At 43.7% G+C, this 16,857-nt stretch overlaps 2 protein-coding genes across 5 annotated transcripts; one reads left to right on the top strand and one right to left on the bottom strand.

Annotated features, from left to right (window-relative positions):
- Positions 1-2,169: 2,169 nt before the first annotated feature.
- On the top strand, positions 2,170-5,281 carry LOC101171811 (claudin-10-like). Its single transcript, XM_004066669.4, has 5 exons — positions 2,170-2,469; positions 4,026-4,187; positions 4,279-4,360; positions 4,445-4,552; positions 4,653-5,281. The coding sequence occupies exons 1-5, from the start codon at positions 2,238-2,240 to the stop codon at positions 4,837-4,839; spliced, it is 771 nt and encodes a 256-aa protein (XP_004066717.1). The 5' UTR covers positions 2,170-2,237; the 3' UTR covers positions 4,840-5,281.
- An 83-nt stretch (positions 5,282-5,364) lies between these two features.
- On the bottom strand, positions 5,365-16,074 carry LOC101171557 (zinc finger protein Dzip1). 4 transcript variants are annotated; one of them, XM_023965412.1, is made up of 19 exons: positions 15,692-16,074; positions 15,202-15,336; positions 14,543-15,121; positions 12,720-12,804; positions 12,532-12,641; positions 12,328-12,462; positions 12,139-12,252; positions 12,005-12,067; positions 11,815-11,931; positions 11,593-11,641; positions 10,303-10,353; positions 10,060-10,119; positions 7,943-8,088; positions 7,677-7,872; positions 7,414-7,552; positions 6,346-6,671; positions 6,161-6,279; positions 5,885-6,023; positions 5,365-5,809 (listed from the first exon to the last, which is right to left on the bottom strand). In XM_023965412.1, exons 2-19 carry the CDS (start codon positions 15,202-15,204, stop codon positions 5,712-5,714), a joined length of 2,529 nt encoding a protein of 842 aa, XP_023821180.1. In that variant the 5' UTR covers positions 15,205-15,336; positions 15,692-16,074; the 3' UTR covers positions 5,365-5,711. The 4 variants fall into 4 exon arrangements, with proteins under 4 accessions (XP_023821180.1, XP_020565981.1, XP_023821179.1 ...); XM_020710322.2 differs by having other exon boundaries at positions 7,677-7,875; positions 15,692-16,072; XM_023965411.1 differs by lacking the exon at positions 15,692-16,074 and adding an exon at positions 15,521-15,654 and having other exon boundaries at positions 7,677-7,875.
- Positions 16,075-16,857: the final 783 nt, after the last annotated feature.

The raw sequence follows: 16,857 nt of genomic DNA, 5'->3' as shown, positions 1-16,857 counted from the left end.
CCCTACGGAAGAAGCTCATTTCAGCCGCTTGTATTCGGGACCTCGTTCTTCCGGTCATGACGTTGAGCTCATGACCATAGGGGAGTGTTGTAACGAAGATCGACCGGTAAATTGAGAGCTTTGCTTTCTGGCTCAGCTCTCTCTTTCACCACGGACCGATACAGCGACCGCATAACTACGGACGCTGCCCCAATCCGCCTGTCAATCTCACGCTCCGATCTTCGTCCCTCGTCAACAAGACCTCAAGGTATTTAAACTACTCCACCTGGGGCAGGAACACTCCACCCACCGAGAGATGGCAAACTACCTTTCTCTGGTTGAGAACCATGGCTTCAGATTCAGCGGTGCTGACCCTCATCCCAGCCGCTTCACACTCTGCCGGAAACCGCCCCAATGCACACTGGAGGTCCCGGCTTGATGAAGCCAACAGGACAACATCATCTGCAAAGAGCAGAAAGGAGATCCTGTGGTCCCCAAACCAGACCCCCTCCTCCTGCCCCTGGCTGCGCCTAGAATTCTGTCCATAAAAACTATGAACAATATAAAGGAAACTTTATCCAGAGATTTTAAATGTATTACATTTTTCAAGAGGAAATTAATTTTTCCCCTTAAATTGAGTCTTTATTCTATTTACTAAAAAAAAAACATTTTAAATAAATTTTTCTCATCTCTTTCTTAGTATGCTTACCAAAATAAAGTAACTTCCTCTTGTAAACATTCAAGAGGGAAAATATAAAAGAAGCAAATACGATGTATTTTTCATAGTACAAGTATTTCTGTCACAGTTTTACCTTCTTTCTTGGGACCCAGAGCACATTTAAGGATTACTAAGGAAAACTAAACACGAGACTTTGGCAGACAACTTCCCTTTTTCTACTTCCGGCTTCCTAGCACAGCCTTCAAAATAAATGTCTACACAAACATGGAATGTTAGACTGTAAACCTTTTATTTATTATAGAAAAAAAACAAAACAAAAGCGCACCTGGGAAAAACAACTATCCACTTTCGTGAGAAAAAAAATCAAATACTTGACTTTTGCAGTTTTTTGTTCATAAAAGTAACTGAACGAGTCAATGCTTTTGTGAGACTGTTTCCTGAAAAGCTGTTAAAGCCAAAAATGTATTTTAAAAAGATGTAAAAGTTGTGTTTTTGAAGAATAAAATTGTTAGCTGATGCTTGTATATTAATGCAACACATGCTACAAAGTGTTTTTGCACAGTATTCTGTTACATTACTGAATAACAGTGTTGTAATTCAAAAATTGGAATTGTAATTATTTATTTGTTTGTTTGTTGTTGCCAACTGGCCAAAAAAACATGAATAAGCAAATTCACCAAAGCATTCTTTATTTGTAACTTTATTCACTTTTGATCTAATAAACATAATGTTGTTTAGGAGTAGTGTTGTAGTAGTAGAGTCAGGTTTCCTGTCTATACTGAAACACGGAAAAATAAAAACGGGATTTTTTTATGTATTTAATTTGATTGAATTTTTTTGCTTTATTTTGAAACCCAGTACAAAGCCAAAACGTATTAGTATTTTGTACTGGGCTCTGTTTAATATAAGCTCTATGCAACAACTTCAAACATTTTGTAGTTTTTAATTACCGGCAACTACTGTATACAAACTAGCTTGTGGTTGACTTTCCTTTCAAAATAAGATACATTCTCTTTAAATAGGGCTAGCTCCTTTATTACCAACCTGCTATCTGCCGCTTATAATTCTGCTGCTTTAAATTTATTTAATATAACACTAATCACAATGGGGGCTTCGTGCTTTGAAGGACATTGGAAAAGTCTTGGAAAAAGGAGATTCCGCACAATTTCCTAAACTCCAAAAGAGAGGAAAATCACATTTAAGAAAAATAGTAGTTTCATGCTTACATTTGCCTACTTAGAATCAAATATTTAAAACACTTTTGGCAGATAATATGTCTTTATTTAGTTGTTTCAAACAAAGTAACTAATTGGCAAATTCAAATAACATTTACAAAGTTTATTTACATGAGATTTATTTTGGCGAATGGCAAAAGCAAATTCTGAGGAGAATAGTCTGTAAATGCTGGGAACGTGGAGAATGCTTACTGGACAGAACCATCTGAAAGATAAGAGCAAATATACACAGACAGGCTGCTGGTCAAACTACCTTCATGTCAGCAATGTCTCAGAGGGAACAGCGAGTCCCACAGTGAGATGTCAGGTTTCTACTTTTGACATTTTGGTTTTGGAGAATCACCATGAAGTACCGCACGGTGGTCATGTACGTGGAGATCGGCTGCTTTGTGTCCTGCCTCTGTGGCTGGATCTTGGTGTGCTCCACTCTTCCCACAGAGTACTGGACTTTCTCTGAGGTGGGGAGCATCGTGCTCACCACCGCCAACTACTACTCCAACCTGTGGAGGGACTGCATCTCCGACACCACTGGGGTCTCTGACTGCAAAGACTACCCTTCTATGCTGGCTCTACCGGGTGAGACTCCGTTAACCCTTGTGCTATCCTATGGGGTCCAGATGACCCGATCCTTACATTGATGTGTTCTCCCTACCATGACAAAGGTGGATAAAGGTGGAAAGATTTCATGTAATCCATGGACACCAGTGAAGATCACAAATCATTGAAGAAAAAAGGTTCAGCGCACTAGTGGGTCTAGATGACCCCAATGTTAAAGTGACTAGGAAAGCACAAGGGTTACAGCTTCTCCAGCTGTTGGTGTTTCTTCTGTTTCCATTGTTTCTTTGTTTTTTTGTCTTTGAGGCTATGAATCATAATCAAATTACAATAATACCTTTGAACAATGAGTCATATGTGAATGTCATTTTTATGCTTTTTGTGTGTTGGAAACAAAGACAAATTAAAGTTAAAAAATGTGTCTAAGTTAAAATTAATTTACAAAAAAACCTTAAAAACTTCATATTTTATTAAACATTCACAGCTTGTAGTTGGTCAATTTAAAAAAAAGCCCATGATTCTGTGACAATACTCAGTCTCTTTGGAATGTTCTGCCCTATTTCTCCTTAAATTGAGAGTAGTTTGAGACTAATTTGAGACATTATCAGACTAATGTTTTTGAGACTTAGAATCTTTGGAAAAGGAAACCTTTTTAAGTGTACAAGTGTACTTAGTACTGAAAGTTAGGCAGAATAATTGGAGTTTACTTTTATAAATTATATATTGTTCACTTTTAGTTTAATCTGAAGAAGTATTCAGTTCGTGTACTTGATATACAAATACATATCTATGTGTATAACTACAGCAGGGGTCTTCAACACTTAAAAGAACCATTTGGCCCGATTTCTTACTGACGACAACCCAACAGGAGCCAGAAAGTTTGACGTCACCCTTAAGAAAAATAAGACATTGATTTGAATTTTTTTGTATTATTACTCTGATATATCAAAATAAACTGTTGGTTTTGTTTTTTAGTATAAATAAAACATAAACACAAAGAGATAATAGTCTTTTTCTTTTCCGGAAAAATTGAATTTTTGACAGAGGTTCACATGACTTCCTTTCAAAATAAAAGACACCCTGTGTCACATGGGATCACATCAGAGCATCAAATGTGGTGGTAGTTAGTGTAAAGTCAGCAGTGATCGTAAAATAAAACAACCACAACATTTTAACAATTGGGTACATTGCAGGCAAAAATGTATTAACGAAAATTACATGATCCTTATTGTGTTCTTAAAACCTTAGGCCACAATTACATCCTTGGATTTATTAAAATTCAGATTTTTGTCTGTATGAAAGGACATAGGGCTCCAACCTTTGATAGGAACGACGATCCATCCATACCAATGTGTTTTCTCCTTTAGATTGTTTTTTTTTGTCTCCCTATGAGGACATATTTTTGCAAACGTGACAAAACCAAAAATGTGTGTCCGAGATAGAAGAGAAAAAGAAAGAAAGCATTAGAGGGGTACATAGACTGATCACTCTTTTTTTCTCTCTCTCGCTCTAAAAGTCATATTTTTTTGCCCATCTCCTCTACAAATCTAACTTTTCGGATGGATTTCCTCCCACAGTGTTCCTGCATGCCTGCAGGGCCCTCGCAGTCTCCGCCGTCATCACCGGCTTCTTTGGGGGGGTCCTCACATTGATAGGGATGAAATGCACTAAAATTGGCGGAACAGAAGTAATAAACGCCAGGGTGACATTTTCTGGGGGCGTCACATATTTGGTTTCCGGTAAGAAATGTTGAGAAAAAAAAGGGGGGGGGGGGGGGTTCAACCTTGATGCAGAGGATATTCACGTAATAATAATGATGTGGTTCTGCAGGGTTCTGTGGCATGATCACCTACTCCTGGTGGGCCAACAGAGTCGTATCAGAGTTTGTGGATCCAAACTTCAAGGCACAAAAGTGCGTCCCGTACAGAGCTAACATCACTACAAGTTATATTTAAAAGTGTCAGAGTGATTTTGTGTCCCCCTCTAAATTTCTCAGATTTGAAATCGGAGCTGCAGTTTTCATTGGCTGGGGAGGCTCCATTCTTCTCATTTGTGGAGGCTCGGTTCTGGTTTACTTCTCTGGGAAAGAAGGCCTTAAATCCAGGTGATTCTGAAAGTGTTTTCTGCACATATTTGACTTTATGTTCAAGCAAAGCAAAACATCTTCGAATAACTTACACTGATTCCTGCTTCCTCCCCATCAGCGGGTCAAAGAATCGACGAAGACCGGCGTCCTACGCCTCAGCTCGCACCAGACGGACATATATGCAACCGCCAACGGTGTCCAGAGTGACCCCGGTGCCGCCCCTGTACAACGCGGGCAGGTCGAGCCGGACATCCAGGCCTGCAACACAAAGCGGTTCAAACTACGGCCGGGACACGTTTGTCTGACGCAGAGTGGAAGGGAACCTTTGATTTTGGTTTTTATTTCCCACCAGTGTCCATTTCAGTCGACAACATTAGAGCCTTGTTTCCTTTGAGTGGTACGGTACGGCTTAGAATGGTTCAGGCAGTCCCGGGGGGGCTTTTCCACTCTAAGTGGGACTGTCACGGCGAATGGTACGGTTCGGTCCAGCTTTAGAATGTAAAAAAATACCGGACCGTTCCGTTCAGTGGAAAGGGGCTTCAATCAACCTTGTGGTTTTAGCCTCATTTACAAAAACTGTTAAGAATTAAGTGATTTGCTTTGAAAGCAAAATTCAAAACTATACATATCCACTCTCAAGAGTGCAGTGTGAACGTGCACTCAACCAAACTTGTGTCTTTTTGTAGCTTTCTTGCCCCAATGGTCAAAAATCTATAGAACTATAATCATGTGTAAATAATTAGTCCGTTTTTTTAAAATAAATGTTGGTTTTTCTGGTTCCAATTTTGATACAACGCCTCGGAATTCTTCATGAATAAATAAGTAAATCCTTTTATTTCAACAATTGGTTTATTATCTGCATAAATATTATCATACAGAGCAAAATAAAAACGATATTAATTTGATGTACAAAGTTTTACACAAACAAAATACAAAAATACAGTGCCATAGTTGGAGCGTTAAGACTACCAAATGAACAATTAAAAAAATGCAAAAATTGGCACTACAAATCAATTAATCTAAATGTAAATTACTATTTGATAGATTTTTTTGATTTATTGGAACCATTTTTGAACCCTGAACAGATGAAATCTTTTGTATTGCTTGAATTCTTTCACATATCAGTCTTTTTGGCGTTGGGTGAGGACGGACGGACGGAGGGAGGGGCTGGTTTTGTTCAGTCGTGCTTATTGCTGAAGTCGTCCGAGTCGCTGAGGTCACTGACGGAGCAGATGCTGCTCTTCAGGGTGCTTCCTGTTCCAGCGTCGGTCAGATCTGACGAAACAAAAGCGGCCCCCGTTACAAAAGCGGCGTGGACTAGATCCGGCTCTCTTTGGGACTTGTTCTCACCTGATTTGGGGCCCTTCCCGGTGGAGGTTCCCCATACGCTGGTGCTGGGGGAGTCCATGCTCCTCCTTGTGGGTCCAGAACCGTGAAGGGATGCTGGTTTGGAGATCACCCAGTCGCTGCCCCCTTCCAGGTCGGTGAGCTGCAGCCACAGATGTTTAACCGTCAGATTTCTGACTCTCTGCAGCAAAACCTTCTTACAAATGTTCGTTTGCTGAAACCAATCAGTGAGAAGTCCATTAAAAAAAAAAAAAAAAAAAAAAGAGAGAAAACACTCACTGAGATCTCCTCGACCTCGTCCTTTCTCGTAGGCAGGACGCTCACGCCCCCTGCTGGTTTCTTCACAACCCTCTCTGCAAACTTCTCGATCTTTCTGGCCATCTCATTGATCGACGTCTCTAAAACGTAGAATGACTTTCAGCCACGCGTCTCACCGAACCCACCCCCCCCTGTCTGATGCTCACCCTTCTGGTTTCTCTTGCTGCTCTGGTCCCTGTAGCCCTGCAGCGTTCCTAGTGTGATCTCCTGCACCTCGCTGACCTCCGTCAGATCCTCCTCCTCTTCCTCGCTCTCCGTGTCTTCGATGTCGGCCCTGGTGACGGCGTCGGCGGCTGGCCGGGCCTGCCGAGGTCGGGGTTTGGAAAAAAGCCCCACCTCTTCCTGCCGGGTCAGGACCGGAGCAAATCTGCCCGCTCTGGTGGGCGGATGAGATCTGCTGGTCGGGGGTTTGGAAGCGTCCTCTTCCTCCATGTCTTCCTCCTCGGACTCATCCGAACTGAAGGGATGGCTCCTGAAAAAGAAGATGAGGAGAGAAATATGAAGAAGAAGAACTCACGTCCTGAAGCAACCATCATGAAGGTTTTGAAAGCTTAATGACGGTAATTTAGTAGTTTTATTAGAAACAAGTACTAAGACATCTGTCATGTGTTCAGTAAAACATCCAAAAATCGCTCTTTACAAATATAGTCAAGTAGAAATACATTTCAGGCAGTTAGGGCCAAATGAGTTTCTTTATAGTCTGATAATCTGTGATAAGTTCCAGAAGAATCTTAGTGGTGTTGCTGTTTTACAATCTTTATAATAATATAGAAAAGTGTTTTAAAAATAGATTTTGGGCAATTAGGGCGAATCTGTTCCAGAAAAAACGAACATGAACATGATCTTTATAATGCCAACGTCACGTTATTCAGCTGCCATGGCGCCGTGGGGTTGGTTTTTATTGCAGCAACATTAACTCAGTTTTTCTGTAAATCCATTGAAGGATTTAAAAAGCAGCTTTGTTTAGAATTTGAGTGTTCGGCATCTGGTAAAATAAAAATAAAAAATGTTTTTAATTTAAATAATTTCGCAGGAGGCCTGAATATTTAACAAACTATTGCTATTATTGATATATTTAGGATGAAATAACTGTCCTAATGGATGCGATAAAAAATAGTTTTTGCTTTCTTCCAAAAACATCTCTAAAGCTCCCATCGCTGCAGAAAGGAGCATTTTGGAGAAGAAAAGGATGTTCAGACGAAGCCAGAACGCACTTGATGACGCGTGGAGCCTTGGGGTTGGGTGTGGACGTCTTAGGCTGGGTGCTGGTTCTGGTTCTGGGTGCTGGTTGGGGAGTTCGGGGCTGTCTGGCTGTGGAGGGCAGGCTGCTGGATCTGGGCCGGATCTTCACCACTGGAAATGAGAGAAAAGCCTCAAAAATGAGAGGAAACGGCTCCGAAAGCGGAGGTGCTTGAGATGCTACAGAGACCTCAGATCACTGAAAGTAGTTCTCCGCTGGTCCTGAAGACTCTGGTACCTTGAACAGGCTGTTTGGATCTGGTCTTTGCGGTCAAATCTCTGCCTCCACTCCTAACGCCCAGCTTCTTCTCCACAATTCTGAGGATCTCCTCATGGTGGCGCCAATACTCAGGCATCTTCTTTGCAGTCATCTCCCGCTTCGCGCGCACTTTGGACATGACAGACGTGAGCTCCTTGCTCTTCAGGCTGCTCAGCTTCTGGAACACAGCGGGAATGAAAACGGGATTCTGCTGCCGAGCAGGTCTTTTTCTCTGTCAGACTTACAGCCTTCACCCCCAGGCTCTCCAGCTTCTTGGCCACGCTCCGCTCCAGCTCGAGGCGCGTGTCTCTCTTGACGCTGGCGCCCACTTTCAGCGCTGCTTTGGGTTTCCTCTCCGCTGCGGGTTCAGGCTCGGAGAGGCTGGAGTCCGCTGGAGACGGGTCAGACAAGGTCAATGAGCACGGACACAAACACGAGGGAGAAGAACGGCGAGCGTGCTCCCACAGACAAGCCACAACAAACAAACAACAGCCAGAGCTTTGTTCTTCTGTCACCAAAGAAAATAAATAAATGAAGGATGGAGCTTCATGAATCCAGATTCTCTTCAGGCCGTTTTTTTTTTCCCATCACTTTGGCTCATTTCTTGAAAAAAAAAAAAAAAAAAAGGTGTACAGATCAGGGGCGGCCGTGGTGCAGCTGTAGGGCGGTCAACCCATGATCGTACAATTGCAGGTTCGATTCCAGCCTTGCTTGCATGCCCATGAGTCAATGTGTCCTTGGGCAAGACACTGAACCCCACCTTGCCTCTGGTGGGAAGTTGGCGCCAGTGTTCGGCAGCGAAGCCGCCACCAGTGTGTGAATGTGTGTGTGACTGTAAAGCGCTTCGGGCCTTGTAGGTAGAAAAGCGCTATATAAATATACGCCATTCGCCATCACAGCATCCTTGTGGATTTTCCCCCTCGCCGCATCGCAAGGGATGTTATTCTGTGTGACGTCGGCGGGAAAAGACGCCCAGGGATACTTTCAATCTGTGCATTTATACAGTTCCTGTTCAGCTTATTTGACTGTATATCTTCTTGCTCTGAGACTTTTACTTTACAGTAAAAGACACAAATAAAAAAATCCGGCACAGCGGCGATTTCCTTGCCAGTGTGAGTTCATTACGTGTTTCCTTTTCAGCTTGATTCCCTTTTATATCCCGTCAGCCCGACATGAGGGGTCGGCGGTTTTACGGTGAAAAATGTCAAAACTTTGTGATCTGCGGGACCAACAGAACGCTAAAGGGACGGTACAAAACTTAGCTTCGGTGCACAGATGAACTGTTTTGGGAGAGATGTTTTGCTGAACCCTACAGACTGTTTTGGCAAAAGCACAGGAAGCTTTGAGGATGTCATTTCTGTGTGCAGAGATGAGACAAAGTAATGGAGAAAAACTGCAAGATTCAAACAGATCATTCAGAGGTTTAAGAGAACTGAAACCTTTCCTGTCTGAAGGACTCCGTTTCTGATCCGATGCGGTTCTTGTTGACCCTTTTGACACCGGAGCTTTAACTCTAGTATTTACGCTCTTTTGACTACCTTAACTCGTCAACCGCAATTCCAGCAAAGTAAGGAAAAGCAGTTTTGCGCTGATAAAAACTTTATGCTGGTAAAATGAAATCAGCGTAAATTATGAAGTCAATTAAAAAAAAAAAAAAAACTAAGAAAACTCTGCTGGCATTTTTATTCCTCATTCTTGGACATTTTTTATTGGGACCTCCAGTGGTTGTTTAGTGAACTGCACCTTACTTCCAATTATTTATTTACAGATGAGCTTCAATGGGGAAGTTGAGGGAACTTCTCGGATGTTTATAAAATCAGAACTAAAGTCATTAATCTGTCATTTAATGACTTTAGGATCTTGAATTTCGTATTTGGCAAAGGATTCTGTGTTTGTTCCACTTCTTTATATTTACATAAACATAAAACTTGAGTTTTTTCTTCAATTGTGTCTTTTTGTATGATTCATAGGAGCTCAAATAAGTGTCCCTTTTCTCCATGTGGCTCATTCACTGGCAGATGTGAACATGTTTTGGTTCTTTTAGGCTCATCTTTGCTCAGTTCAACCCTTTAACACCTGAGCTGTCACCGGCGACAGTGAAAATGAAACACGCTCTTTGAACACATAAGCAATGTTTTTCATATCAGCACAAAGCTGCTTTCCTCCGCTTCAGAATCCGCTGGAATTTTGTTATTTGCGTAAATGCTTGGAGAGTTGCGGTAGTTCAACTGACATGAACACTGGAGCTCTGATGGCAAAGGGTTAAAACCTAAAAAGCCTCTCAGCGTTGCAGGAAACAGCTGCGCGGTAAAACAGATGCATCCATGCAGCAGCATGCAGCCGAGCGCCTCCGCGCCGTTACCTTTATCCTCCTCTGATAACTCCTGTATGGGATCCAGCGTTAGAGTAGAGACTGGCTCCTCTAATAATGCAGCACAAGAGGAACAAGTTGTTGGGAGTCGAGATAAAAAAATAAAAAAAGGTATTAGAGCAAGACAAAAGCCTGGAGGCGGATCCGATTGTGGAAACGGGAATGTTTGGTGCAGACGAGCTGATGCTGAGGCTGGTGGAGCGACAGGTGTTAGAGCCGGTGAGGTGATCTTACCGAGAACAACGTGCTTTGGTTTGGGTTCTGCTGCTGGTGGACTGCGGTTAACTGAAACAACAAAAAGATGCATTGCAATTACAGACGTTTAACCCCCTAAAAAACATGTTTTTCAATGGTTTCAATAAATATTTTTTAAAAAGGTTAAAAACAAAAGAAAAAAGAATGTAAGAAATTTAAAACCAAAGATGTACGGTTGAAAACTGTTACACTTTGGAAAAAAAACATGCGTATTTGTATGAAAGAAGAGTTTTCCTATAGTTCATTTTATGGCTTTTGGTTCACACACATAATATTTGACAAACATCTGAAAAATTCTTAAAATAAGGCTTTTTTTTTTTCTTCAAAATGACAGCATCTCTGTTGGTTTATCTCCGTAGCAACCATTTCCTTTCTTGGTCACCGGGGGGTGACGAACAAGTTTATGTCACTTTTAGAAGAATCGTCATAAGTAAATTTTCGGATTTCCTTGGCAACAGAAGTTTTTTTTTAAACCACATCCACATTCCTAAGATGTTCATATTGTAGGTCATATCATTTCCTTCAGCTTCATGTATTGGAATTTCACAACATTCAGGTAAAATATGTGTGAGCAACGGGGAAACGCCTCTTTTGCGAGCTCGCCACACTGACGCCGTTGGACACGTACAACCTTTACAACCAACATTTTTTTTCCCCAAAGTAGCTTCCTAGTGATGCTCGGGGAGTTAGGAGGCAACAGACTGAAATCCTTAGCAGTAGCTTAATATGTAGAAGGTGTTTCTTTATTCTATCAATTCAAGATGGCGGCTTCTTCCTAAGGTTAAAGGTCAATGAAACTGGTTGTTTACTTAAGCTAGCTGCGTTTGGGTGAAATTTAGTTCTGATCGCTTGGACAAACTGAGTGTTTTTATTTTGCATATTGTGTGAAAATGTGTTTTCACACAATATGCAAAATGTCACATTTTGTCCGCAGATGGACATCCCATAATAATTTCAAACCTTCTTTTGAATTTTCCCCTACTGGCGTGTTTAGACTTAGTAATAAATATTTTTTGAGTCCAACGTAAGAGATTTTGGCTCCGTTTTTTTTTTTTTTTAGGGTTTGTGATGTCATCATTTTGGGGAGAGGGGTCAGTTCATCATATAAAACAATCTATTTGAAGCTTTTACGTATGTGGCGGTGCTGAAATGTTCGCTCTAAGGCACAGCAAGCCATAAGAAATGCAAATACAACACAGTCTTTGCAGTTCAGAACTACTCTAATTTTTATGTAAAAATCAGCGGCGACTGACAGAGGAAAAGTCCTACCTGGCACTTCCTTGACTTTGGTCGGCAGAATTGAGGAAATAATCTTAATCTGCGACGGAAAACAACGTTAACACACTCTCCTATAATCACAGATGGGGCTTCCTGGACGCCGTCTCCGGCCTCACAGTTACAGTATCACGGCGGGCAAATGCAGGAAATCCTGAACAAGGGCTGGCTTCCTGCCCGAGCGTAACCAGCGGCGGTAGGGAGGGAAACGCTGACCTGCTCTCCCTGAGCCTGGATGGTCTGCTCCTGCTCCTGCAGCCTCCTCTTCATCCCCTGCTGCTCCCTCTGGCTGGTCTCCAGCTTCTCTGACATGGACGACAGCTCGTCCTGCAGCTGAAACAGACAGGAGCTTCGGATTCCTTTCTCCGCTACAGTGTGCGTCAAAAGGAGGCGGCGCCGGGCCTACCTGGTTCTTCTCCGAAGCGTGCTGAGCCTGCATTTCCTGCAGCCTGGATTGCCATTTCTTCTCCTGCAGGATAGTTTGGTTAAAAGGCGGCGCTTGAGAACAGGTGGGACTGCAAACCTCTGCGCCCCGCTGACCTTCTTCTTCATCTGCTGCAGATGGATATCCCTGAACGCGTCCACGTCTCTCTCCGGCGGTGGGTTCTCAGGGCTGGCCTGCTTCTCCTGCTTACTCTGGTTCTGGTTGGCCTCCTGGAAGTTTAAACGAAAGCGTGAATCGGAATAGAGCGGAGGCGGCAGAGTACTGAAGGAGGGACCTTCTCGTACGTTGAGAGCTTGAATATTTCGGCTGTAGAGAAGCTCCATCTCCCGGCGGATGCCGTCCCGGCTGTCCTCGATCTTCCTGTCCATGCGGCCCAGCTCCCTCAGCAGGTCTTTGTGAACGGACTCCTGCTCTTTTTCCTGCGATCAACCCGCAGCCACGTCATCGCGGCGGAACAGCTCCAAGCCGCCATTACAGACGCGACCTACCTGAACGATTTTGGCCGCCAGCGCCTCCTGCTGCTGAGCGATCTGCTCCTTCAGGGCGCCGATCTCCAGCTTCAGACTCTCAATCTGGGATTTCTTGTCCGACTGCAGCTCTGAAAGGCCAAACAGGAGATGAAACCTTCGTCCGTGGAGGGGAACGGTCTGTCACATTGGCGCCGCGAATGGCGTACGTGCAGAGAGCTCGTCTGGGTGTCGACGCTGCATGTGGTTTGTGAGGAAGGCGGAGTTGAGGAAGCTTTTATCGCAATGAGCGCACTGAAAGACAAGAGACAGACAGAGAGGTTTCAGACAGGTCTGTTGCAGAATTAAGTCATGCCAGTCTCACGCCCCCTAGTGGCCCCTCGATGAACTAGAACCAAATTAAATTAATTTTGTTTTCGAATGCTCTTCAACACGGAAGTCTGAGCTGATCCAAGTCTAATACACTTTAAGCAGGACACTGTAATTCCCCAAACACCCCCATTAAGTAAATAACAGTTGTCCAGACACTTCAAAATAAAAGCATGCATGACTATTCGGATGCAATGTACATAAAAGGCAAGGATGACGGGTGACCTAAACCTCATCAAACCCAAATTTACAAATAGTTTCAATTCAAAGCTAAAAAGGATTTTACGCTTTTGTTTTCAATTAAATGGATCTTCTTCTCTTACTCATGATTTGATATTTAGCAAAAGGATGGCTCAGTTGGCTGCATGTAGGACCGGCGCCAGGGTTCGCCTCCCAGAGGGCACGCTCAGTCTCATCCAATGTGGATGGGAAAGACCCTTTGTGCAACTATGTCTCCACAAGGGGGGGCACTAGTAGTCTGGGTCTCCCTGTGCCGGTCCCCAGCCCGGATAACATACAAGGTTGTATCAGGAAAGGCATCCGCCATCAAAATCTCTCCCAAACCACCTGTGCGAAAGCTGATTCGCTGTGGCGACCCCTGAAGCGATACGCTGACAGGTGAACTCTTTTTTTGGGTATTTGCTCTCAAGATGTGTTTGCATTTGACAAAAACCCTTGTTTTAGTACATTTAAAAGAAAAACATGCCAGTAAGTACTAGCTAATTAACCAGATGATTACCATTTCATTATGTTCACGTTGATTTGGATAAAGAAATGCTCAAAAATACCATTTTAGGCTTAATTTACTTTATATATGTCCTCCATCATCAGGAAAATGTTAAAAAACATGACTTTCACCAGAGCGGGTCTTCACCCACAGAAACCTTTACCAAAAGGTTGACATTTTTTTTTAGTATACACTGAAGTGTGAAGCTAGTATTAGGGCGAAGCGACAAAAATGTTCTGCATGTACCAACACCAAACTCCACAAACGGCTTGGATGTGTGTCAAAAACAGAGTGGTGTTTGCTCCGCCCGCGGCGAGCACCGGCCGCGCTGGGAGGCACAGCTGCTGCCGGTGCTGCTCCTCACACGCTGCATTTAACTCCCCCACACTCATTCCCGTGACTTCATCCAACATTTAGCCGCCTGCTACTGATATCCGGCTCCACAAGCCGCGGAGGAACAATCCCAACGTGGGAGCGAATCCTGGAACGACGCAAACACCTCTTAATCAATTATTGAACCGCCTCTGTTAGCTGAGCTGTCGACGCACACCCAGCAACCGCACGCTGTCATGACACGGTATATCTGTTGCCGTAGCAACCTCTGGAGCAGGTCAGGCTTCACTTGAGGATCACGGGCAGATTTCTGCCTGCTACAAAGACCCCGCTGGAACACGAGCTCTTTCTGGCAGGTTCTGACGTGCAGCCGCTCGGGTGGGGGAGGTGGGAGTCAGCCATTCGCAAAGATTATTGTCTTTTTTTTTTTTTTTGTAAGTAGATTTAGGGCAAAACTGATCTCTGCCATCTGCTCAGCAGATCTCCAGCTTCTTCTCGAATTGGGAAAGCAGAGCAGGCGATGAGTGTTGACTAACAAAGCCCAAACTGTAAATGGATTTCAACAATAAAAGGGGGCCGCTCACAAATGCAAATTAGAGGTACCTTGTGGCTGCTGATGATTCGCGGCGTGAGAAGCGACTGCTGGGCTCGGATGACCTTCTTCCGCTGCTTGAGCTCGGCGGTTAGATTCTTCAGCTTCTCCTCCTGTTTTCTCATCTGATCCAGGAGCTCCTCTCGCTCCCTGCCGGCCGCCGCCATCCTCTCCTCGGCCGCCCGCAGACTCAGGCTCAGGAAGTCCTGACAGTGCAGGAGCCACTCCACGGTGAGCTGGGCCAGCTGCAGGAGCTTGATCAGAGCCGGGTCCACGGGGCTCTGGCAGCGCTGGCAGCGCTCGCCGTCCAAGCTGCAGAAGGTCACCGTGCTGACGTGCTCCTGCAGGGCGTCCACATCCAGCTGGCTCACCACCGAGTCGATGTCCACCGCGTTGATGCGCCGCCAGTCCACGCTCTCCCTGCGCGGGCGGAACTTGAAGGGGAGGATGGAGGAGACGCCGCTGGATGGAGTCATGCCTGGTGCCGAGGGCTGGCTGAGGGGGGAGTTCAGGAGGGAGGGGATCCCCGCAGATGAATGGGTCCCATGGGTGTCACTGGTGTAGGGGTAGTACACTCCGTCATGAAAAGGCTGAGACACAAAGCCAAAAGAGTGGGGTTCAGATGATGCGACGCCCCCACGTGGATTCCAGCACTGACTCCCCTCCTTACCATCTTCGACTGGTTCCCCCGAAAATCAAAGACCCGTCCTCCCGCTCCGGTTCCGCCCCCTCCCGCAGGCAGCTCAAATCGCAGACGTCGAGACGAGGCGTCCGCCGCGTAACCATGGAGACGAGGCGAGCGTCCCTGCGGAGGGAAATGTTATGACAACACAGCGGGGCAATCAGTAAATGTGAGTCCCTACAGAGCTGTGTGAGAAACCCCGCGCCTTCCAGCTCACCTCCACTTCAATTTTTTATTTAAAAAAATCATTTGTTAACAGCTTTCTAAACCCTATTTACATCTAAAACAACACAAAACAAGCACGAACCTGTGCCACGAACCCTTTAAGCTAAAAGTCAAACAACACCCCCTTCAAAAGCGTGATGTGCCTCCGCTCCGCTGATCCTGTCGAGCTAACGGACGACCAAACTTAAGAAACTCATGTTTACATCATTATAAGTCGAAGTTAAACTAAAAAGTCATAATTAAAAGCTCTTACTTTCTCCGTTGTTCTGCAAGCATTCAGTCCTTTAGAAAGAAAAGTTTTTTTATCGACGTTACCCCCGGCGGATTTGTGGGTGACGTAGCCGCTGGTCTCCACATTCCTAAATCCCTGCACGAAGAAAATAGACCGGTAGAAAGTTAGCGCTAACAACTTCAAATATCCGGTTAGTACCTTCAATATAAATTAACACTTTTGTCCAAGCGCATTCATCTATCAAATAGACACATAGCTAAAAGTTACAATAAGCAGAAAATGTTTTTTTAATCAATAAATATGTATTTTCAGCTTTTTTACTAGTTTGTCGTTCCGAACAGATCGCTCTGCGCTTTAACTTTGAAGGCAAGACGTGACGTTTCCGGTGTAACACTACTGAGTCTTCCGCAGAAGAAGGGGGGGGAAGGGAGACGAACAACTTCAAAACTGGGGAGCCTGAAAAAAAAGGGGGGGGGGGGGGGCTGGTTGTTGGGTTCATGGCGGCCCTCCACCTCAGAAAAAAAAACGGAAAAATGTGAAAAGCTTTTATGAAAAAGAAAATGAAGACGGAGGGAAAAAAATTAAAGGCTATAAAAGATTTTTGCACTTCTTAAAGTCAAAATTTTAGATGTATTAACATTTGAAAATAAAATCGATTGTGCAACAGGTAAACTAAAGTTTCCTTCCTTGTTATTTTATTTGTTTTTTATTTATATATACCGTTGAAATGGACTGAGCTGATTTTGTACTTTGATTCAAGGAAAAAACATGTTACTTGGTTCTATTTTTAAAAGTTTTAAGCATTTAATAAAATGAAATAAAATAGAAACGTGGGAAAAAATACATTTCACCTTAACATTAACTTATCACAACTCCCTGCTGTGGTCAGTGGTTTGCAGGGTTGTCTTAAGTGCTTACAAACAGGGACTTTTGTCTTCAGAGCAATAAAGCTGTTAAAAGCAACACTTATCTCATTTTCCCCTTTTTTGATACAACTTTTTAAAAAGTCTAAACTGTGGGAGTACTCATATTTAAGTTTTTAGGAATAAATTAAATAGAGCAAATGATTCTGTATATAAAAAAACATTTTAGAAAAGATTTTTTAAATTCATAATTTAAAAAAGAGAAACAGTAACCCTTTTCATCCTCATTCATCTCAAAAACTAGTTGCCTCAGGTTAGTGTTTC

Source organism: Oryzias latipes, chromosome 2 (genome assembly GCF_002234675.1).
Source record: "Oryzias latipes chromosome 2, ASM223467v1".
Classification (NCBI taxonomy): Eukaryota; Metazoa; Chordata; class Actinopteri; order Beloniformes; family Adrianichthyidae; genus Oryzias; species Oryzias latipes.
This window is presented reverse-complemented; position numbering and strand designations above follow the sequence as displayed.

What these genes read in the sequence shown, in the direction of transcription:
- LOC101171557 (XM_020710322.2), bottom strand. An exon ending in GAAATATTCAAGCTCTCAAC is followed by an intron (nt 12,253 to 12,327) that starts GTACGAGAAGGT and finishes TTAAACTTCCAG; the next exon opens with GAGGCCAACCAGAACCAGAG. An exon ending in ACGAGGTCGAGGAGATCTCA is followed by an intron (nt 6,024 to 6,160) that starts GTGAGTGTTTTC and finishes CTGTGGCTGCAG; the next exon opens with CTCACCGACCTGGAAGGGGG.
- LOC101171811 (XM_004066669.4), top strand. Translation starts at nt 2,238, where the DNA reads ATGAAGTACCGCACGGTGGTCATGTACGTGGAGATCGGCTGCTTTGTG. An exon ending in CCAAACTTCAAGGCACAAAA is followed by an intron (nt 4,361 to 4,444) that starts GTGCGTCCCGTA and finishes TAAATTTCTCAG; the next exon opens with ATTTGAAATCGGAGCTGCAG. An exon ending in AAAGAAGGCCTTAAATCCAG is followed by an intron (nt 4,553 to 4,652) that starts GTGATTCTGAAA and finishes CCTCCCCATCAG; the next exon opens with CGGGTCAAAGAATCGACGAA.